Here is a 23,582-nt window from a genome sequence, read left to right on the forward strand (position 1 = left end):
GGGTCTTGGTACCTGTTGACTGCTTAGAAGCAGGAGCAGGTGGAGGAGAGTGAGGATTAAGATTTGGCCACCATCAGAGACTAGCTACTTATGATTCCTGAAGTTATTGATCTTGTTTAGGAAGAAAGGTGGTCATGTGTGGCCAGGAGAGAGCTAATGAGCCGGGAAAAGTGGGTGACTCTGGCCAAGACCCTATTAAGGGCAGAATGCAGGTTTGGTGTGTCTGGTTGAGTGGCAGATAGAGAGCTTATGGTAAGAGAAATGGAGTGCTGAGTTTGTGATCTCAGAGGTGGAGGGATATTTTAGGAAAGCAAATGCCAGAAGTAATATACAGGTGAAATAAAAATTTTTAGAGAAAAATAATGAAGAATAATCATGAAGTCAAGGAATTTGAAGAGTGAGATCTTAGTAATCCCTCTGCAATCTGCCTTCTGAAGGATAGGGTCAACCATTGTGGCGATTACCCACTTGTAAATTGTTTTTAACTCCATTCTCCTGACTTTGTGTGTAGTTGAAGGTATTTAGTGGTACTCAATCTATGCATATCTTATACTTTGAAAGTGTGACTTACATACAAAAAGAAACCTAAAGCATATTCCCATCCCCCAACTCTTAATTTTATAACAGGAAACAACTGGAAGAATGGCAGAAATCTAAGGGGAAAATCTATAAGCGGCCTCCTATGGAACTTAAAACAAAAAGAAAAATAATAGAGGAAATGAATATTTCATTCTGGAAGAGTATGGAAGAAGAAGAAGAAGAAAAGAAAGCACAACTTGAACTGTCCAACAAAATTAACAGCACTCTAACACAATGTCTGCAACTCATTGAGGAGGTGAGTAAGGAGGATAAGTTCCCAAAGCTTTGGCCTAGAACTTTACAGTTTTGTTTTGTTTTTAAGTTTTCTTTTTTTTTTAAGATTTTATTTATTTATTTGAGAGAGAGATCACAAATAGGTAGAGAGGCAGGCAGAGAGAGAGAGGGAAGCAGGCTCCCCGCTGAGCTGAGAGCCCGATGCAGGACTCGATCCCAGGACCCCGAGACCATGACCTGAGCCGAATGCAGAGGCCCAACCCACTGAGCCACCCAGGCACCCCGAACTTTACAGTTTTTAAATATTTTTCTTAAATATAGTGTAAGAGAGATACCTTGGTCTTGGCATAAATTCATCTGCTTTTTTAAATATAGAATAGCAATAATAATGATGGCATGCACTTAAATAAAGGTTCTTATATGCCAGGCACTGTTCTAACACTTTACTTACATGATCTCGTACAATTATCAATAACAACTATTACCATGCTCACTTTACAAATGAAACTGAGGCACAAAGAAGTTGGAAAACTAATCCAAGCAGTCTGCCTCTCAAGGGATCCAAAAGGAATTTTGCCTTCTTTAGGCATCAAGGTCAAGGAGTGATATGAAGCTGAAGTCAAAGGCAAGATCATGTATAAAATTTGGTTATCCTGATGACTTTGGGTAGCTATAATTGGCAGCTAAATTGTATCTTGGATTCTGCAGATAAGGATAAAGGAGATGGTAAGCAAAGGCTATGATCCCTAGGAGATGCCTTGAAGGAAAAATATATTAATTAAAAACAAGTGGGTAGACATCTATACTAAGGTCCTTGCCTGAAGCAAACCAAATTCTGTCCTTCGGCTGATGGCATTGGACAGCAACAGAAAAAGGAAACCTTCAATGTAGCTCTATTCCAGGCAATTTTTTCACAAAATTCAGTTAAACATTAATTATTTCCCCTTGATAGAACTAAAGTTCAGTTCTTTTTTTGTTGTTGCTCTTTCTTTTATTTTCATTGTATTAAAGAAAATGCATGAATACACTCTTTAACAATTTTTGTTTTAGATTTTATTTATTTATTTGGCACAGAGAGAGAAGCAGAGGGAGCTACAGAAGGAGAAGGAGAAGCAGACTCCCCACTGGCCAGGGAACCCAATGTGGGACCCAATCCCAGAAACCTGGGATCATGACCTGAGCCAAAGGCAGACGCTTAATGGACTGAGCCACCCAGGCACCCCCATGAATACATTCTTATTATTAAAAACATTTCAGGGACAATTGGGTGGCTCAGTTGGTTAGGACTCTCGATTTCAGCTCAGGTCATGATCTCAGGGTCATGAGACTGAGCCCCATGCCTGGCTTTGCACAATGCTTGCGCACAGAGCCTGCTTAAAATTCTCTGGCTCCCTCTGCCCCTCCCTCCCTCTAATAATAATAATAACAAAATTTTAAAAATTTCAAATAGAAAATGACTAGACCTCCCCACCAAGCACATCTGTGCATGCATGCACACACACCAATTATGCATCCCAGGCTTCTCCCTAGACCTGACCACTATTGCCAATTATCCATCCAGACAGCTTTTATGCATGTACATACCATGTAGGCACATAGAAAAATGAAGTATATAGTTTTGTGAGTTGCAATTATTTTATTTCAGATTTTTATATATGATCTTTTGTTGTCTTTTCTTGTGTTTCCCTAATATTAGTATTAAGCTGGCCCTGATAGTTAAGTTGGGCATTTTCCTCTTCCCTTGTACTCTGAAAATAGTTTATACAACATGAGAATTATTTTTTCTCTGAAGCTTTAATAAGAACTTGCTCATAAAGTCATCTAGACTATGGAGCATAGTTTTGGGAATATCTTTTCAATTTTTTCTGTGACCATTGGTCTATTGGGGTTTTGTATTTCCTGAGCTAATTTTAGTGATTCTGTGCCTTTTATTTTAAAATTTCTCTATCAATCTTTTTAAACGGCCATCTCTGTGGTTTTAATGATTTTTTTCCTCTTGCATCAATGTCTGAATCTGTTTTTATGTTTATTGCTTTTAATTAGACTTTTTAGTTGAAAGCTTAAATCATTTATGTCAATCTTATTTTCTTAAAAATACATTTTAACACTATAAATTTGCCTCTGAATTTAGCTTTGGTCATATCCCTTATGTTTGATTAGGTAAGGTTCTATATTAGTCAGTCAACTCAGAAAAACAGAAACTGCATCAGGTATTCTAATAGAATGAATGTAATGTAAAGGGTGTTTCACAATGTTTTATGTAAGTTCCCTAGAAGCAAACCCAAAGAGGAGAATTTGTGGGAAGGTAATTTGTTAGGAAGAGGGTCCCAGGGAAAACAGAGAGGATTGGGGATGTGGGCCCAGAAGGGAAGGAGAACAAGAAGGATGTGGTATCAAACAAAATCCATGGAACATAACTGCGGCACAATCCCACAGGGGAACTCTGGAGACTGGATCACAGCTCTCAGAATCATCCTGATCAGGGCAAGGACTCTATAGTATTAATACCTCCATGGTCATTGATTAATGGCTGCCCTTGGGGAGATAAAAATTCCCAGGCACCCTGACTCTCTGGTACATACAAAGAGAAGCAGATGCTGACTGTTGGACATTAAAGAACCTTGTAAGCCTCAGTGCACAAAAATGGTACAGGGACCATCAGAGGAAATGTGGGTACTAGACACAGGGCTGACAGCAAAAGGGAACCTGAGGTAACAAAGATGCTAACTTCAGAAAGCAGCTATCACCCACTGGGCTAAGGGGAATGAAGAGAGATTGAGGATATTAGAATCTAGAAACTAGGAGGGGTGCCTGGGTGGCTCAGTGGGTTAAAGCCTCTGCCTTCGGCTCAGGCACTGATCTCAGGGTCCTGGGATCGAGCCCCGCATTGGGCTCTCTGCTTGGCAGGGAGCCTGCTTCCTCCTCTCTCTCTGCCTGCCCCTCTGCCTACTTGTGATCTCTATCTGTCAAATAAATAAATAAAATCTTTTAAAAAAAAAAAAAAGAATCTAGAAACTAGGAGAAATAAACCTCAACTCTAAGGAGGCAATACTATTTAGCAGATGCTGTACCAAAAACTGGTGGAGGGACCCAGCAGGGATGGGACTCAGACCTTGAGGAAAGGATGCCACCCACTGGGTGCTTTTGCCTCTGAGAGAGCACAGTGAGGCAGGATCTGTAAGCACCAGGATAAAAGGTAGAGACTAGAATCTACTGTTGCTGCCAGAGTGAAGGACCATTGCTGGGGTGGCGAAAGAGGAAATCCCTCTCTTCTCCATGCCCACAGCCTCCCTCTATTTCCCCATACTGGCAGAACCCTGTGCTGTGAAAACAGTGGGTGATTTACAGAATTTCAGCCCCAGTGTTCCAAAACAGAGAATAAAAGGTGGGTTTGGAGCTAGGAGGCCATAGGTTAATAATTGACAAGCACGCTCATTATTGTTCATCTCTAAATAGTTGGAGATTTCCATTTTGAGTTCTTCAACCTGAAAGTTATCTTAGAAGAATATCCTTTAACTTCCAGCTAGAGTTCTGTTTTGTTTTGTTTTTCCTGACTATCTTTTTTTCCAGATTCTAATTATACTACATTGTAAATGTAGCCTGTTATGTGTTCTGCTTGATTGAATTTGTTGAAATGCATATCTGATCAGTCATGGTGAATGTTCCATCTCTTATTTGGGTGTTGGAATTCCTGATTAATAGATATTCCCTCCAGAACTCTCAACTTCTTTTTCATACCCTTCATTTCTCTGTTGACACACTGAGTTCTGGGAGAATCCCACAGCCAAATTTTCAGCTCATTGATTTCTTCTTCAATTCTGTTGAGATTTATGCCTCTTTCACGCAGTGTTGGTTTTCTCAGACATTGAGGATTCTTGACTGCGAGCTTACCTTTGGGGCTTCCCCCTCTCAGGAGGAGTAGGAGGCACTGCTTAGCTGAGTGTGCCAGTCTGGGTTTCTGGTCATGGTAACTCCCCATATTCCTCCTGGTCCATGTCACTCTCTGCTCTGGATACAAGCCAGAAAGGGACCAAATTAGTGAGGATATCTTAAAGTTACTTTTTGTGAGAATTAGTCCTTTTTATATATGCTGCATGGATCTTCAACACACACAAATATACACACCCCATGACCCTTGCTTACCTGTGCCATCCTTCATACTTCTGCTAGAAACATATGGAAATTCTATTCACTATTCAGTGTTCACATTATTATGAATATGTAAGAAATATATGAATGTTGATTCCTGTAGGGTTGGGTTTGGTTTGGTTTGGGGTTTGGTTTTGCATAAAAATGTAAACATATTCCTTACCTTCAGCTGTGAAAAACATTTTACAATTTGGTCTCGTGTAACTCTTAAAGTTGAATGACCAGTGTCAAAACTTATTGAAATACACTGTTTAAATGGATGCATTTTATTATATGTAAACTGTACCTCAGTAAATTTGAATTTTTTAGAAATTAAGCAAAAGCAATCAGACTGATTTCTGCATAACTGCTCTGATGAACATTAGATGTGAGAATAACAGCAAAATGGTAATAATTACCTCTGGGTATTTTTTTTTTTTACAGGGTGTACCTTCTAATGCAGTATTTACCATATTGTCCAGTATTCCTGAGGTCGAAAAATTTGCTAAATTCTGGATCTGTAAAGCAAAGTTGTTGGCAAGTAAAGGTTCCTTTGATGTTATTGGGCTGTATGAAGAGGCCATTAGAAATGGGGCAACAGTGAGTATCTGTCTTGGGTGGGTAACTTCCGGAAAATTCTCTCATGTTAGTTGTCTGTTGTTTGCAGTATGGCAGTCATACAATGTAATTATAAACTTCTAATTTACTTCATCAATTATATATAGATTATGAAGCACAAGTCCTTTATGTATATTTAATTAAAAATTTATTTGCTAAATGACAGTGCAGACAAAAGGTTGATATCCAGGATCTATAAAGAATTCCTCAAACTCAACACACACAAAACAGATAATCATATCAAAAAATGGGCAGAAGATATGAACAGACACTTCTCCAATGAAGACATACAAATGGCTATCAGACACATGAAAAAATGTTCATCATCACTAGCCATCAGGGAGATTCAAATTAAAACCACATTGAAAAAAAAAAGAAAAAAGAAAAAAATAAATAAATTTAAAAAAAAAAACAAAAAATAAAACCACACTGAGATACCACCTTACACCAGTTAGAATGGCCAAAATTAGCAAGACAGGAAACAACATGTGTTGGAGGGGATGTGGAGAAAGGGGAACCCTCTTACACTGTTGATGGGAATGCAAGTTGGTGCACCCTCTTTGGAGAACAGTGTGGAGATTCCTCAAGAAATTAAAAATAGAACTTACCTATGACCCTGCCATTGCACTATTGGGTATTTACCCCAAAGATACAGATGTAGTGAAAAGAAGGACCATCTGTACCCCAATGTTTATAGCAGCAATGGCCACAGTTGCCAAACTGTGGAAAAACCAAGATGCCCTTCAACGGACGAATGGATAAGGAAGATGTGGTCCATATACACTATGGAGTATTGTGCCTCCATCAGAAAGGATGAATACCCAACTTTTGTAGCAACATGGACCGGACTGGAGGAGATTATGCTGAGTGAAATAAGTCAAGCAGAGAGAGTCAATTATCATATGGTTTCACTTATTTGTGGAGCATAACAAATAACAAGGAGGACAAAGGGAGATGAGGGAAATTGGAAGGGGAGATGAACCATGAGAGACTATGGACTCTGAAAAACAATCTGAGGGTTTTGAAGGGGTGGGGAGGTTGGGGGAGCCAGGTGGTGGGTATTATAGAGGGCACGTATGGCATGGAGCACTGGGTGTGGTGCATAAACAATGAATTCTGTTATGCTGAAAAGAAATTAATTTTTAAAAAACCTATTTTATTCAGTAGAAATAGTGTTTCATGTAAACTAATAGAATTACTGTTCTTATTAAATGAATGTGTCTCACTTTACACTCATCGTAGAAATATGCACTTGTAGAAAGTAATAGCATGGAAACTTACATCAATATGCAGTACTTTAAAAATTATACCTCATCATAAAAAAACTAAAGATACATTAAGCCCAACATATCAATATTCACACAGCAATAATTCAGAGCCTACATGAAAAAAATTTAATTCTAAAACTTACTGAAACCACTGTCTCCATATGACTTTTTTTTTTAATAAGTATATGCTAGGAAGCAATCATGAATTTTATTTTTTTTTAAGATTTTATTTATTTATTTAAGAGAGAGACAATGAGAGAGAACATGAGCGAGGAGAAAGTCAGAGGGAGAAGCAGACTCCTCATGGAGCTAGGAGCCTGATATGGGACTCGATCCTGGGACTCCAGGATCATGACCTGAGCCGAAGGCAGTCATCCAACCAACTGAGCCACCCAGGCACCCCTCCATATGACTTTTTTTAACAAAGACTGCATCCAAGTTTCATAACTCTTTTCACCTAAATGTCACTTTCCATGTCATTTTCTATTCTACCATACCTCTTCCCATTGTTCAAAATCAGAGTTGTAGATGCACATAGTTTAAACAGTCAAAACCATCCAGTAAGTTTCCTTCCATAAGGCCTCCCATTTCCCACTTCCCAGAGCAAACAGATTATTTTCATATTTACCTGGATAGTTTCAGATAGTGTGCTAAGATTGCTATTTCTTGATTTTTCAGTTTTAGAGATGATTTGTAGATTTCCAACTATGCAGGATAAGGATTTAACCCTCTTTCTGAAACATACCCTGCAAATTTTGCCATCCTCCATATTTCCATTAGAGTCATATGGAAATCCTGGTCACTGTTGTTATAAATAATACTGTGTTCGTATTGTTATGAATATGTAAGAAATACATGAATACATTGAACCATGTAATACATACTAAGGTTATTTTACCTTTCAAGCATGATCTTCTAATTTTCCTGAAGTTAATTATTGTCTTGTTTTCCCTTTGCTTAGTTTTCTGAGTATTTATTAGTATATAATTGATTCCAAACTTTTCTCTATCTAAATTTCTCAATATTTCTTTTTTTTTTTTCATTCAAGTTAGTTAACATATAGTGTAGTATTGGTTTCAGCAGTAGAACTTAGTGATTCATCACTTACACATAAAACAAAGTGCTCACCACAAGTGCCCTCTTTAATGCCCATCACCCATTTAACCCATCCCTCCACCCACCACCCCTCCAGCAGCCCTCAGTTTATTCTCTATAGTTAAGAGTCACTTATGGTTTGTCTCCCTCTCTGTTTTCATCTTATTTTATTTTTCTGTCTGTTCCCCTTTGTTCATCTGTTTAGTTTCTTAAATCCTACATATGACTAAAATCATTGATACTTGTCTTTCTCTGGCTGACTTATTTCGCTTAGCATAATACACTCTAGTTCCATCCACGTTGTTTCAAATGGCAAGACTTCATTCTTTTTGATGGCTGAGTAATAGTCCATTGTGTATATATGCACCACATTTTCTTTATCCATTCATAAGTTGATGGACGTTTGGGTTCTTTCCGTAATTTGGCTATTGCAGATAGGGCTACTATAAACATTGGGGTCCATGTGCCCCTTCGAATCCAGATTTTTGTATCCTTTGGATAAATACCCAGTAGTATAATTTCTGGGTCTTTAACTTTTTGAGAACTCTCCATACTATTTCCCAGAGTGGCTTTACCGCTTGCATTTCCACCAATAATGCAAAAGCGTTCCCCTTTCTCTACATCTTCGCCAACAACTACTGTTCCCTTAGTTGTTAATTTTAACTATTTTTACAGGTGGGCAGTGGTATCTCCTTGTGGTTTTGGTTGGTATTTCCCTGATGCCAAGTAATGCTGAGCATTTCTTCATGTGCCTCTTAGCCATTTATATGTCTTCTTTGGAGAAATGTCTATCCGTTCATGTCTTCTGCCCATTTCTTAACTGGATGATTTATTTTGGGCGTATTGATTTTGATGAGTTCTTTTTTTTTTAAGATTTTATTTATTTATGTGACAGAGATCACAAGCAGGCAGAGAGGCAGGCAGAGAGAGAGAGATTGGAGGAAGCAGGCTCCCCACGGAGGAAAGAGCCTGATTTGGGGCTGGATCCCAGAACCCTAGGATCACGACCTGAGCTGAAGGCAGAGGCTTTAACCCACTGAGCCACCCAAGCGCCCCTTGATGAGTTCTTTCCAGATTCTGGAGACTAACCCTTTATCAGATATGTCATTTGCAAATAAATATCTTCTCACATTCCATTGGTTGCCTTTTAGTTTTGTTGATTGTTTCCTTTGTTGCGCAGGAGCTTTTTATCTTGATGAGGTCCAAAATTTCTCAATACTTTTAAAACATCAGATAGCTTATCGATTTCTTTTTCTTAAAGACCCTTCTCCCAGAACTTTCTGACAAGTTTCAGTCTCTACAGGTTGCTCTTTACCACTATCTTTGCCTATTATTCTGGGACCTTTCACCATTGCCCTCACATTCCCATTTCTATCAGCATTGCCTGTTTTTCTTCTCTCTCTGTTTTGTATTATTGCTGTTGGTAGTGATGGTTTTTTCTTTTTTCTTTTCTTTTCTTTTCTTTCCTATTGTTCATGAAAAGCTTTACTCAGATGCCAGTAAAAACTGGGCTGTATACAAAGAGGTGGATTGAAAAAGCTCTGGACACACAGATGAGGCTTTACCACAGGGTGACCTGGCTGATCCAACTGGTTGAAGAACCTTCAATATCTGATGTTTCCTCTAAAATTACCCATATTCTCTAAAGAAGGATCTGGAAACCAGGTTACCAGTGTTGTGGGGGAGAAGAGAGTTGGGAATCTCAACCTTCAGCATGGAAACATTCATTTATCCCTTTTTTTCAGTGGGCATCCCCACCTTCAATAGTGCTTGATATTACCCAGAAACTTGGAAAATACATCTTCAGTTTTCTGTTAGGATAAAGACTTGGAGGGGCACCTGGGTGGCTCAGTCGGTTAAGCTTCTGACTTTGGCTTGGGTCACGATCTCAGAACCCTGGGATTCTGCCTGGCGTTGAGCCTCCCACTCAGCAGGAAGTCTGCTTCTCCCTCTCCCTCTGCCTCTAGCTTTTTCCCAGCTTGTGTCTGTCTCTCTCTCAATTAATAACGTCTTTTTTTTAAGATTTTATTTATTTATTTGAGAGAGATCACAAGTAGGCAGAGAGGCAGACAGAGAGAGAGAGAGAGAGGAGGAAGCAGGCTCCTCATTGAGCAGAGAGCCTGACGTGGGGCTCGATCCCAGGACCCTGGGATCATGACCTGAGCCAAAGGCAGAGGCTTTAACCCACTGAGCCACCCAGGTGCCCCAATAACATCTTTAAAAAAAAAAAAGACTTGGGGGACTGAGTGCTGAGCAGATGCTCAAGTCCTCCTGATTTTGACCCCCCCATTCATTCTTGAGCCTTTCAGAAAGGCCCTGGGGTTGAATCATGTTGTTTCTCAGCCACACTGCCAGCTTAGGATTCAGCTCTTTCCTGTCGGTTAAGTTGGTTATCTCTTCCTTCTACATTCTAGCTTCCAAATCTTGTTGCTATTTCCTCTATTCTTTATAGTTATTGCCTCCTTTAATCCCATTATCATTTCACTAGAGTTTCCATAGGGATTAGAAATAAATGTGTATTCAATCCATCGTCTTTAACTAGAAGCCTGTAAAAATGTAAAATATGTTTGATAAATGTTTTATATAATTCAGACTTTTCGCAATGTATTTGTGCATTTATTCCCATTCCCTTAAGCGTGAAGTACATTAGACTTTGTGAAAATGTATGAACAGCTTTGCTTTTATGTTCTGTTGTCAGTTTACATCTATCATTTATTTGATAGAGAATCCCAAATCAGAAAGACCAAGCTCCTTCAGGAATCTGCTTCTCCCTCTGCCTGCTGCTCTCCCTGCTTGTGCTCTCTCTCTCTCTCTGAAAAATAAATAAATGAGTGAAATATTTTAAAAAGAGAGAGAGAGAGAGACACCTGGGTGGCTCAGTTGGTTAAATGTCTGCCTTCAGCTCAGGTCATGATGCCCTGGTATCAAGTCCCACATCAAGCTCCCTGCTCAGCCAGGGGTCTGCTTCTCCACCTGCCAGCTGCTCTCCCTGCTTGTGCTCTCTCTCTCTGTGACAAATAAATGAATGAAATCTTTAAAAGAGAGAGAAAGGCCAAGCTCCAAACATAATATTCCTATGAGATATTACAGTTCACTTATAGTGTCCTACTTCATGGAATGCTTTAGATACTTTGAAAAAGGAAGTCTATCTCAGATAATTTTACCAGAAAAGTAATTTTTTTAAAGATTTTTTTTATTTTTTTGACAGAGAGAGAACAATCTCAAGTAGACAGAGAGGCAGGCAGAGAGAGGGGGGGAAGCAGGCTCCGCGCTGAGCAGAGAGCCCAAAGCGGGGCTTGATCCCAGAACCCTGAGATCATGACCTGAGCTGAAGGCAGAGGCTTAACCCACTGAGCCACCCAGATACCCCAGAAAAGTACTTTTTAATATTACCAGGAAAGTACTTTTAATAATAATGGCTTTTTTCTAATGTTTTGTTTTTTATGTTATGTTTAATATTGTATTTTATATGTTATGTCTAATGTTATGTTTTTATGTTACTAAATAAAAGAAGAAAGAACGGAAAGACTAGGGGAAATTATCCAAAATGCTAGCTAAAGGCTCTATTTGGGGGAATGCCTCAGGGGCTCAGTCGTTAAGCATCTGCCTTCAGCTCAGGTCATGATCCCAGGGTCCTGGGATTGAGCCCCGCATCGGGCTCCCTGCTCAGCAGGAAGCCTGCTTCTCCCTCTCCCACTCCCCCTGCTTCTGTGCTTCTCTCGCTCTGTCTCTCTGTGTCAAATAAATAAATAAAATCTTTTTAAAAAATAAATAAAGGCTGTATCTGGGTGATTGAATTACGGGTGATTTCTCTTTTTAAGTTTCACTATTCAGTTTTTCTGTAATGAGGTATATGACTTTTATGATAAAAACAAAAATCCAATAAAGACAACACTAAAAACGTATGCTGCATTTTTGTATAACTAACTTTACATCTTTGGGCCAGAATCTTTATGTGGGGATACATCTTCAATGGGATCATGTAAGTCAATAAGAAAATTAACTGATTTAAAGAAATGTCACTACAGACAGCTTTCCATAAGCACATTTCTTCATTAAAGCATGCCAGCATTTAACCAACATTTTCTTTGTTCCTTCATTTTTTAACCAACTGAGCCACCCAGGCGTCCTGTTCCTTCATTTTTTACATAAAGCTATAAATCTGAAACTTTTTAAATGTTATTTGTAGTCAGATAAGATAAAAAAAAAAAAGAAGCTTATTTGATGTTAAGCAAAGTTCCTTAGGTCATTTCCTCCATGAATGTTTTTAATACTGTTTATGTATTTTCTTTCTTCCAGCCAATACAAGAGTTACGGGAAGTTGTTCTTAATATTTTGCAAGACCAGAACAGAACCACAGAAGGTACTGCTATTTTTGTACTTAAATTTCACTCTCTTTAGGGGCGCCTGGGTGACTCAGTGGGTTAAGCCTCTGCCTCTGGCTTGGGTCCTGATCTCAGGGTCCTGGGATCAAGCCCTGCTTCGGGCTTCCTATGGGGGAGACTGCTTCTCCCTCTGCTGCTTCCCCCTGCTTCTGTTCTCTTTCTCTCTCTGTCTCTCTCTCTGTCTCTCTCTCTCTCTCAAATAAATAAATAAAATCTTGGGGCACCTGGGTGGCTCAGTCAGTTAAGCAGCTGCCTTCAGCTCAGGTCATGATCCCAGGGTCCTAGGATTGAGCCCCGCATCGGCCTCCCAGCTCAGCAGAGAGCCTTCTTCTCCCTCTCCCTCTGCTTGCTGCTTCATCTCCTTGTGTTCTCTCTGTATCTCTATGTCAAATAAATAAATAAAATCTTTTTTTTTTAAATCAGCTGGCACAGGAACGTTTTCATTTAGCTAACCATTGCTATCATTGGTTAGAACCTTTAGAAAACTCTTCTATGAAAATTACTGTGCCAAATACAGTGACTGGCCCACTCTAATTGCTTATATTTTTCATATGAATGGAAAGAAAAAACAAGCTCCACTGAGAAAAGAAAACAGATTGTTTTTCTGATCTTAGACGGTGACAAATGTTCCTCCTTTAAGACAGATTGAACTGGGGCACCTGGGTGGTTCAGTGGGTTAAAGCCTCTACCTTCAGCTTGGGTCATGATCCCAGGGTCCTGGGATCGAGCCCCACATTGGGCTTTCTGCTCAGCGGGGAGCTTCTTCCTCCTCTCTCTCTGCCTGCCTCTCTGCCTACTTGTGGTCTCCGTCTTTCAAATAAATAAATAAAATATTTTTTAAAAAAAAAAGACAGACTGAACTTTGGGGAACAGCCAAGTCATGTGGAATGATAGCTAACTAACCTATTACTTTTGGGAATAAGGTCACAGAGGAGATATGCCCAGTGGTGCTCTTATACTGAGAATGATGCTACTATTCAGATATTTGTTTATAATTCATGGCATTGTTCTTCAAAGGGGTAAGAAAAAACAGGAATCTGTACCTTTTCCACTTCTTGGTCAACCTCTTTTAGGGTCTTAGCCTCCAACCACAATATCTGCCTATCTCAATCCAATTTTCTTCCCTTCCTTTTGGTTGTTGTGATTGAGCTATCATGTATATTGTGTTCAAACAAGACATTTTTTTCACCCATTGCCCAAGGTAATAATCATATAGTCATCTCTGGGTAGGAAGGGATTGGAAGGTCAACTGAGTTAACCTTAGTGAGTCAAAGAAATTGACCCAAGGTATGGTATAAGGTTAAAAAAAACAATGATTAGTCCCTAAGGGAACCTCTAGTAAGAGGTGGGAATGTGTTCAGAATGTGGAAAAACTATCAAGGATCCATCTAAAGGGACAAGGAGGCCCAAAGGATGTCTGGAGGGCTGGTTAGAAGGATGGCCTCATACAGCAAAGCATTGTTAGAGGGCTGGGTGGGAAAAACTACACGTCTCACTTCAAATCTGTTACTCTTTTTTAAACTGGGAAATCACTGTGTATGTTGACTTTTTATTTTATTGCATTTAGTTTCAGTATTAAAACCTATTGCTAAACCTTACTTTCCTTCTTGACCTTGCATACACAGGCGTTACCTCTGACTCTCCAGTTGCTGAGACAAATGTAACAGCAACAGAAGAACTGGCCGACAAGACGGAATCTGAAAAGTCTTGTCTGTCTCTGAAAGAGGGAGAACAGGTTACAGCAACACCCCAAATAACCAAGGCAGAACAGGATAATCATCCTGGTATCAAATTACAGATCGCCCCGATCCCTAGGTAAGCAAACTCTAAGTAGGCTTTGTGTCCACGGTCTAACTCAAGCCCTGTTCTCAGTTTCACTTCCACAGACACAGAGTACCAGCAGTTTACGGAGACCCCTGCGTCATGGGAGGACAGGTGGTCTAATGTCAAACCCATCTTTGACATTAAGGAAAGGAGCAGAGGGTGGGGGGAGGGTTGGAACCACTGACAGGAAGACCTGTGCCCTTTCTGTGCACACACACCATCACCTTCACAGCGCTCTGAGGAGACCTGACCCACCGTGAGGAAGGTGGTGCTGGAGTGTGGAGACAGGTTGCAATGAGTTTCCCCTCCCTCCTGGACTGGGTGCTGCACTTACAGATCCCACCAGCCTTTCCTCCCAGGCCCCAGGGCGGGGACACAGAATGCCAAGCAGGGGCAACCTCTGCAGCTGTAGGAGGGAAGGGACGGCGAATAGCCCTTAAGAACAGGCTGCGCCGTCAGATGCGTGCTAGGTAGAAGCTGCACCTTTTATTGAAAGTGTTTGATGTTTGAATAAGTAAAAGTTTAAGGCAGAATTCATAGGAACTGTGTCCAGGTATCAGTGCCATTTCCTAAAACGTTAACAACAGTCTCTATCCATGATCTTAAAAAAGGCTTCCGAACAACAGCAGCACGACCACACAGTTCTGTATTTTAGTTCCCTGAAAGCAAAGCTGGGCCTCTTCCAGCCCTAAACCCCCCTCTCGGTCCTGCCATTACAGCTGACTCACAGAAGGACGAAGGCAAGCAGGGGGTCTGAAAACCACCTCTTGCTGACTCTGGAATTTATTATGAGAGTTCTTAGCTGACCAGCCTGCCAGTTTTCTTAGGCTAATGTCATCAGAGGGTTTATGAGATATAAAACAGATTCACTACGTGAAAGTTCTCCGCAAACTATCCTCAGGGCTACTTTTATTGGAACACATTAAAGTTTACAAGGAAGATGCCCAGCTGGCCCAGTTTCAGTCTGGGTTTGGTCCACCGTCTTAAAAGAAGTCTTTTGAATAATTTTCTGTCAAAGCCAGAAAGAATCTTAGAATTCATTTGTCCCACCCCTTTTGGTGTTAGGCCCCATTTCCCTAAAACCTATCGACTCTTTAAAGGTTCATGGAATAAACAAACACCCCTTGCCAAGTATCAAAGGCAAACCACACTTAACACTTCGGGAGATGCTGAATGGCTCCTTCTGTCTCGCAGAATAAGCGGCTTGCCGGAAGTACAAGACGTGAAGCTCATCACCCCCGTGCGGCGCTCGGCCAGGATTGAGCGCGCCGTGTCCCGCTACCCGGAAATGCTGCAGGAGCATGATGTGGTGGTGGCCTCTCTCAAGGAGCTGTTAGAAGTGGAAGAAACAGAGTGTTTCATATTTCGTAAAAATGAGGCCTTGCCTGTAACATTAGGGTTTAAAAGTCTAGAGTCCTAATTTCTTAATGCCTTTTTGTTGTTGTTGTTAAAGGTGCTTTCAGAGCCTCGTCCAGGTGACCTGGACAAAACTTTATAATGGACAGGCAGAGTGCGGCCTCTCAGGAGTTAGAAGCCCCTGGGCTTACTCTCAAATTTAATATCCCCACGGGACTGCCTTTGGTTTATTTAAGACTACAGTTTGCCACAGTTTTATAGTACATAAATTTTAAACTATTGACTATTCATTTACCCCACAAGTATGGTAAACATTTTCATCTTATTGACCTAATTTACTCTCAGCATAGTTCTTTTTTACATGAGGAGGCTGGTGCCACAGGATGATAGACTTTTCTTCCTGCAGCCAACTTCCCAGATGGGGCGAGTCCTCCCTGCCCCAGTGAGGGGAGCTTAGAAGCTAGCTTCCCGGACCAGATGCCATGCGACAGACTAATCAAATTCCCTCATTTTATGGAGCCGATGCTAGCTATGCTTTTGCTCAGATGTCCCAGATGACTCTCATATGTGACTCTGACTTCCGTCACAGTGTCCCTATAGATGAGGGGCAATTCCCATCCTGTCTGTACCAGGGCTTCTCCAGTGAAACACAGCGGTATTAGTTGTCTAGCTTTTATATCCAAATCTAATTGTGCATTTGTTATTCAGAAATGCTTCAAAGAAAAACAAAAGGGAGTAGGGGAGAGGAGTGGGGAGGGCCACTTGCTTCTTCAGTTCTTTGCTATGGGGACACTTGGTCTGAGAAGACAGTACAAGCCCCAGAGACTATCATAGGTTGCCTTTCCTTCCTCCTGGGCAACTCTTCTTGAAAGGGTAAAATTAGAAACATTATGTAAATATAATGTATAGAAAAACCTAGCCAACATATTGTGAATTTTTAAATTTTAGCTTTCTTAATATTTAAGTATTATCTAAAACAAAAAAATTAAATTTTGTTCATTCCTGCTTATTCATGCATTTTATTTATTATTAAAAAAAAAAAAAACAGTGATGATGGCTTGGCCTAGTGAAATAGGGTTTTGTCCAGGGAAACACTGTTAGGCAATCTCAAGAGACCTCACAGTGAACATTCATTACCATGAAGAACTCACCTTGATCAGGGTCTGACCATCATCCCCACCCAGGAACTAGATTTTATCACAACAAGGGAAATACCATCTCCCTAAGTCAGGTTTATAATGACAAGGTTCATAAAACCGAGCTATAAAGCCATAAAGTTAAAATATTAATTTTCAATAAGAATAAATGGTCACCATGACCAAAATACAGGAATCCACACAGCCGGCCTTTCCTTCCTTTGGACAGACTCCCTTCATCTGCGAAGCCAAAAAATGCCCAGGGAGTTGCCGAGAGATCACAAAATCTGAAAGCCTGTGTCAGGTTTCTGTCGGTTACTGGGGGGAAAGTCCTACACACACAAACAATAGCGTAAGACACTGTTATTTAGTGCTTCCTCTAGCTGGGTTCTGTACCCCTTATCTCACTCCATCTTCACAGTAGCCTTATGACATCGGTATGGAGAAGCTAGTTAGACAGTCAATGATAGGGCTGAAATTTCAGGCTCAAGGTTGTCTGGCGCCAAGTCCAGAGCTTGCAGTCCCCACCTCTACTCCAAGTAAGGAAATGAGGAGTGAGAAGGGGATAAGTTGGAGAACTTCTGGAACCATTCCCATTTACCAAACAGAAATTGCTATGAGAGCCAGAGTACTGTGGTTTATTCTACAAATGAGGTGACCTGGTCACACTTTTTACCAGGCCACTAACTCAGGGATGATACTTCCATTCCCTTTCTTTCTGACTGCCCAGAGCTGGATGTCAGAATGAGGGTATCCATTCAGCTGCTGTAACTAGTCCCAAAGGGAAACTTGTCTCTCTCACATCAGCAGTTCAAGTGAAACTGTCCATTGTTTGGTGCCAGGCCCAGGCCACGACTGTACAAGGGTACAGCCTCATTCATGTGGCCAAGGATGGCTCCCAACCAAGGTCACATTCCAGCCAGAGGCATTGGGGAAGAGAGGAGGTAGAAGACAAGTCCCTCTCTTTTTAAGGCTACGACTTGGAAGTTGGACACATTATTTCTACTCAGGATTGTGGGATTGTACCTTTGGGCACATGCACTTATCTCCAAAGAACGCTGGGAAACATACTCTGCCCAACTAAAAATTCTTCCAGAGGTGGGACTATCAGTATCTACTATAGTCTTTGGAATAATAAAGTACATTTCCAACTAAAGTATAGATAAATGGGTACAGAGGTAACATTAGGTTTAAAGGGGGGTGGCCTGGGTGGCTGAGTGGGTTAAGCCTCTGCCTTTGGCTCAGGTCATGATCTCAGGGTCCTGAGATCAAGCCCATGTTGGGCTCTCTGCTCAGCGGGGAGCCTGCTTCCCCGGCTCGCTCTGCCTCTCTGCCTACTTGTGATCTCTCTCTCTCTCTGTGTCAAATAAATAAATACAATCTTTTTTTTTTAAATTAAAAAAATAAAATATTTTTTTAAAAACCTGCATTAAATGAATAGCCCCCAAAGAAGTATCTTTCACCCTACGCTGCCCCAGCTGACTTCCTACAAGCTTAGCAGAGTTCTAACCCAAAGCCTTCTAGTCTTCCCCACTTCCTCTTGTCTTACAACCCATCTTTTGCCCCACCCTTTCCCCTGCGATATAATAATAAGCCAGGTGACTGACGTAGTGCACTCAGTAAAACATATAGGACGCAGTAGATGCCCGAGATGCAACAATGAGCTATGTGACCTGGCCCCATGAAGCCAAGAGTTTTAAGGGGGGACACAAATGTGTGAAAATGGAATAATCACCAGAAAGAGAGGTCCCTAGGATGGGACCGACAGAAGGATCTGATCCAGTCAGGAAGGCGGAAAAGCCTCTCCGGGAGCAGGTTTAACACGAGAAGAGGTAGGGGACCCTTCAGGTAGAAGAAGAAAAGCCTGCAAAAGGCCCTTTGGCCACCACTTCCCCTTCCCTCTCCCTCCCTCTTCCTCAGCCCCAAAGAGCCCTTCTGGTTGATTTCTGTAGTATTAGTTACTAGTTACTGCACCATATTTCAGCCATCTTTCCAGAAAAGTATGGGCCCTAGGGGCCGAGCAATTTCCCTGATAAAATTCTGCCCTCTAGCCCTTGAACAAGAATGTAGTGTTTGAAGACACAAGGTCAGGGAAAGCTGGTCTCTGCCTAGAGAAGCTGCTTTACAGACTCAGGCCCAAAAGTCAATCCAGGAAGAAGAGCAAAAGGCTTTAGCAGTACCAGACCTGGAAGCTTCTGAAACTCTCTCAGGACATGGCCCATCGTCCCTTAATTATCCTCAGATTTTTTAAATATTTCCCTGATTATCCACATAAAGCAAATCTAGTGAACTGTGTCACAGCCCTGTTCCTTTGAGCGTCTGTCATTTTGGTTACGTGGGTGTGTTCATTCTAAGCCTCTAGATGATGCCAAGTGATGCTACCAGCAGATGAAACAGGAAATACAGAAGTGAACTCAAGTCAATGCCATCAGAACAGAGAAGGGCCCAGGCTTAGTGTCACAGAGCAGCTCCTGCCAAAATAAAGCACCAAGCCTTTAAGTCATGAGTATGACTTTGGACATGTTTTAATGCATGCACACAGCAAGCTCAAAGATGTTTGGGCTGTCTCTTTCACTGTTTTTCGTAATGACCTGGAGAGAAAGAGCAGTCAATGAAGTCCTCTACGGCCAATAGATTATTACTATTATTACTAGTAACAGAATCAAAGTGCACAAAAATACTCTTTTATTTTTTTTAAAGATTTTATTTATTTATTTATTTGACAGACAGAGATCACAAGTAGGCAGAGAGAAAGGGGGAAGCAGACTCCCCGCTGAGCAGAGAGCCCAATGTGGGGCTTGATCCCAGGACCCTGAGACCGTGACCTGAGCCGAGGGCAGAGGCTTTAACCCACTGAGCCACCCAGGTGCCCACCCAAAATACTCTTTTAACTTAAAAAATGCGTAGGGTGCCTGGGTGGCTCAGTTGGTTGGGCAACGGCCTTCAGCTCAGGTCATGATCCTGGAGTACCGGGATTGAGTTCTGCATCGGGGTCCCAGCTCCACAGGGAGTCTGCTTCTCCCTCTGACCTTCTGCTCTCTCATGCTCTCTCTCACTGTCTCTGTCTCAAATAAATAAATAAAACATTTAAAAAGAATATGTAGAAATAAAACTGGATGTGACCGATCATGCAGCTCAGGAGAACTGGGTAAAATAATTCCACCTGTTATGCCCATTTTCAAATGGTTCGAAGTCCACAGGGGGTGTCTTCTAGGATGATGACAGTACTCCCTCCTCCCTAAAAGAGGTGTTCTTAGACTCCAAATCTGTTACATTTAGATTTCAGTATGGTTGCTTTTTCTCTCTTCCGTACTTTTCTATTTACCTGAAAAAAAATATCTCCGGGAGAAGACAACCATGGATTGACGAGGATTCAGTCAACCTCAATGTGGTCTTCCTGGTCCTCTTCCCTCTCTTTGCCCTCAGCCTTCTAAGAAACAAAGGAAGCTGGTTATGGAATCTGTCTTTCCTAACTTACACAATGGCTCCCAACCCTGGGGTAGAGAATGTGCCAGAATGCCCCCGCTTGGTCTGGGATGGAGATGAGGGGTACAGAAATCAAACCACACACACTCCCCAGAGGCCTCGCAGGTCCTGATGGGGGTGTGTCCAGCCCTCTGGGGGGCTGAGATGGAAACAGAGCTGCAGACCACTGATAAAGGACTGTTAATGTTTTTGAATTGTGAGCTTCTCCTAGGCAAGTGTAAAGTAGCTTAAGATTCCGTTTCTAAATTTCTGGGCATGCAGGAGGCACTCAGTAAACAGTAGCTGAAAACACGCACACTGAGCCTGGCACCTTCCAGCCAAAGGAAACCTACGAGGTGGATGTTTTAAAAATCAAGCTCGGGAGACAGAACCAGACTAGGAGCCAAGGCTGCCACTCACGAAAACTGGACTGTCCACTCGCAGGGGTACCAGGCAGCATGATGTGACAAAGGAGCTGAAGCAGGGCCCCTCCTCATTGTGTTTACAAAAGCTGCCTGGAGAGGAATCCTAGCTTGGAAGAGCACGGGTTCTGCAGCCTGTTCCACAGTGGGAATGGGTTTGTCACATGAATCGGACAAAAGTGGGCTGGAGAGGTAGAAGGCACCAGCTAACCTCTAAAGAACAAAACCTGTGAATCTGAGCTCAGAGCCGGTGTGTCCTGGCCCTGAGGGACCCAATGCCGCATTTTGAAAACAAACATTTTAATTTCTTTTTTTCTCCCCTGAATCGAAATTCATAGATAATGTGGTTAGTGTCTCCACAATTTTAAAAATCAATGTAATACTATAACATAGGAGAAATCCAGAGCAAAGCGATTTGTGATAAAATAGTAAAATTCCAACATAAATACTCGGGAATTTTTAACTACGCTTGAAGACAAGATGCCTCCTCGGTTGAGTACCATTCCATTGGGGACCCCTACTCTAGCCCAGTGCAGCCCCCAGGTGGCTGAGCTCCCCAGGGGACAGCCAGCTGGCTCCTCCCAGCTCCACTGTGGATAGAAGCATCCTAACTTCTCCCAGCAACTCACCCTCTGGTGGTAGAAGCAGGGGAAGGAGAAGGGACCCAGGTTAGTTCATTCTGGCTCCACAACTGACTCATGGGGCATATGCAGAGACACGTGCCAGTGGTGATGGAGCAGCTCCTTCCATGGCAAGATTTTCTGGAAGCCCTCGGTTATGCATAGACGACAACTCACCACTTCACTCACAGCTCACAGCTGCTGGCTTCCTGCTCAATGATGCTGCAGAAGAGGAAGCCTGGGGCGGGGGGCGGGGTGGGGGAAGTCAGCCGGAGAAGGAAGTTTCTAGTAAATGGACATCACTTAATCCTAGGCCAGCATGGATGAGCAAAGGCCAGGTTTCTTTACATGTTTCACTTTGGTGCTCAGGTTGCTTTTTCTTCACCTTCCTGGTCACTACATTAGCAATGACATCTAACTATATTTCAGACCCCCAGCCCTGCTCATCTAAAAACCTGGCAATGAGATGAGGCTGCATCCTGAGAGCTCACACCCCCCTTGCCAGTGTGTGGCAATGGGGTGGAGGGGACAGAGCATGTCAAATTCTGACCCTGCAGTCTACTAGCAGCGTGACAGCAAAGTACTCAGGTTCTCTGCACTTCCATTTCACATGGAATGAGGACTTAAAGACCTACTCTGGGGGTGTCTGAATGGAGTCATTAAGCATCTGCCTTGGGCTCAGGTCATGATCCCAGAGTCCTGGGATTGAGTCCCACATCAGTCTCCCTGTTCCGTGGGAAGCCTGCTTCTCCCTCTCCCACTCGCCCTGCTTGTGCTCCCTCTTTCACTGTGTCTGTCAAATAAATAAATAAAATCTCAAAAAAAAAAAAAAAAGACCTTCTCTGGTGGGTTACACTGAGCATTAAGCAAAATTACTACTTTAAAAAAATAAAAAGGCACCTAGCCAATGCAGGAAACCCAGGAGACATTCAGAAAAATGGTTTTCCCCTCTCAAGCACCTGAAAGGCAGCTGAGAATGACAAGGAAAGCAGGGGGCTAGGAACCCCAGAAAATCCTTTCAAGTCTAGATCCTCAACAGGAGACTCCGTGTCACAAGATGAAAATATTGACACTTTTTTGAGAGAATTGACACACGTGCTCAGGGACACGCTGCCTGGGTTTGTCTCAGGGCTCCCCACTAATCCCAGTGATGTCATCCGACCTCCACCTTCCTGCCCTTGACCCAGGAGCATGCGCAGGTGTTCCACAGGAAAGCCAGCTGAGGCGTTTACTGTACCATCTGCTGCTTCGTCCATTTCTCCTGAAGTCACCCTGTGTTAGCGAAGGGAGAGGGACTACCGCCTCCCTCCTAGCATCTGGTATCCTCTCTACTAAGGAAATACTGAGTTAAACTGGTCTCAGTTTAAAGCAGTTGGGAAGGCTGGGTAGGAGGGAAAGGTCCCTACAGCAGCATCTTATCTCTATCACTGTAACTCCTCCTGAGTCTTTTTTATGTCCCACAATTCCCTGTAAGGCTTGGACCCACTTGTCCCTAGAGGTGGGAGATTGGGTCTGGCGACCTTGAAAGCTCAATTGGCAGGGCTGGGGACCAGCAAGTCCTTCTGAGGCAGAAGGTTAGGGATGCCGGGGAAGCTCTTCAGGGACCTGCCAGCTCCAGGGCCGCCCGATACAGCGAGCTAAGCAGGTAGGGAAGCAAGCTGAGGCAGGGGGCAGTGCAGAGGTCTGCAGAGCCCATCAGTTGGTTGGAGAAGATCAGCTGGCAGAAGCCGAAGCAGACAGGCTGCCCATCATGCTGTAGCACAGGTCCAGCTCCGGGGTGACTCTCTGGCAGAGGAGAGATCCCACCCCACCCAGACCTGTGTCACCCACAGCCAATCCTATCCTGCTGGGGCCAGGCTGCGTTGCGCCCTCCCTGGGTCTATCACCCCTAGAACTTGAGGCCTCTGCCCCTGGGTAGGGAAGGAGCTGGGTTCTCTAAACCCAGAGGCAGCAGCTACTGGTGCTTCGGGTCGTGGGGCAGCTCTCCGCTTTGCCTGGGCCTCCCTTCCCTGCTTTCCTCACAGTTACCTGCCTGAACCTGGAGAGTGACCACCAGACTAAACCCTCAGCTTAATGTAGCTTCTGATGCCCCAACAGAGTGCGTGCAGGGGCCCATCCTCCCAGCCCCAGACCTGCCCCCTCCGCAAGCCCAAGACCCCATCATCGGGCCTTGCTTTCAGTGTCTAGAGAACTGACCTGGACCTTTACTCCCAGAGGGACCGAATGCTTGCTACTGCCCCTCATGGAGCCTCTGTTTTCTCATCTGTAAAATAAAGGTAACTGTCCCTGCCCAGCCCACTTCTCAGGGCTAGGGAAGGATCACACAGTAAAAAAGGGCTTTATACCAGGCAAAGGCCCTGCAGAGATCCTTCATTATTCAGCCCTACTGGCTCTGTGAATGCTAAGTGGCCTGAATCCCTCATGTGGCCTACGGGACTCTCCCAGCTTTGGG

The 23,582-nt window shown here is 42.7% G+C and overlaps 1 protein-coding gene and 1 long non-coding RNA gene across 2 annotated transcripts in view; one reads left to right on the top strand and one right to left on the bottom strand.

Annotated features, from left to right (window-relative positions):
- CKAP2L (cytoskeleton associated protein 2 like) overlaps window positions 1-16,569 on the top strand; it is a 31,335-nt gene extending 14,766 nt beyond the window's left edge. The window contains exons 5-9 of the mRNA XM_044261605.1: window positions 628-835; window positions 5,386-5,541; window positions 12,222-12,285; window positions 13,933-14,122; window positions 15,326-16,569. Of these exons, the coding sequence (XP_044117540.1) occupies window positions 628-835; window positions 5,386-5,541; window positions 12,222-12,285; window positions 13,933-14,122; window positions 15,326-15,551 (844 nt within the window). The 3' untranslated portion in view covers window positions 15,552-16,569. The remainder of the gene's footprint in view (window positions 1-627; window positions 836-5,385; window positions 5,542-12,221; window positions 12,286-13,932; window positions 14,123-15,325) is intronic.
- On the bottom strand, window positions 15,374-21,332 carry LOC122915084. The gene is made up of 3 exons (XR_006385996.1): window positions 21,308-21,332; window positions 19,949-20,053; window positions 15,374-15,461 (listed from the first exon to the last, which is right to left on the bottom strand). It is a non-coding gene; the product is annotated as an uncharacterized LOC122915084 (long non-coding RNA).
- Between the last annotated feature and the right edge of the window lie 2,250 nt (window positions 21,333-23,582).

Source organism: Neovison vison, chromosome 8 (assembly GCF_020171115.1).
Source record: "Neovison vison isolate M4711 chromosome 8, ASM_NN_V1, whole genome shotgun sequence".
Lineage (NCBI taxonomy): Eukaryota > Metazoa > Chordata > Mammalia > Carnivora > Mustelidae > Neogale > Neogale vison.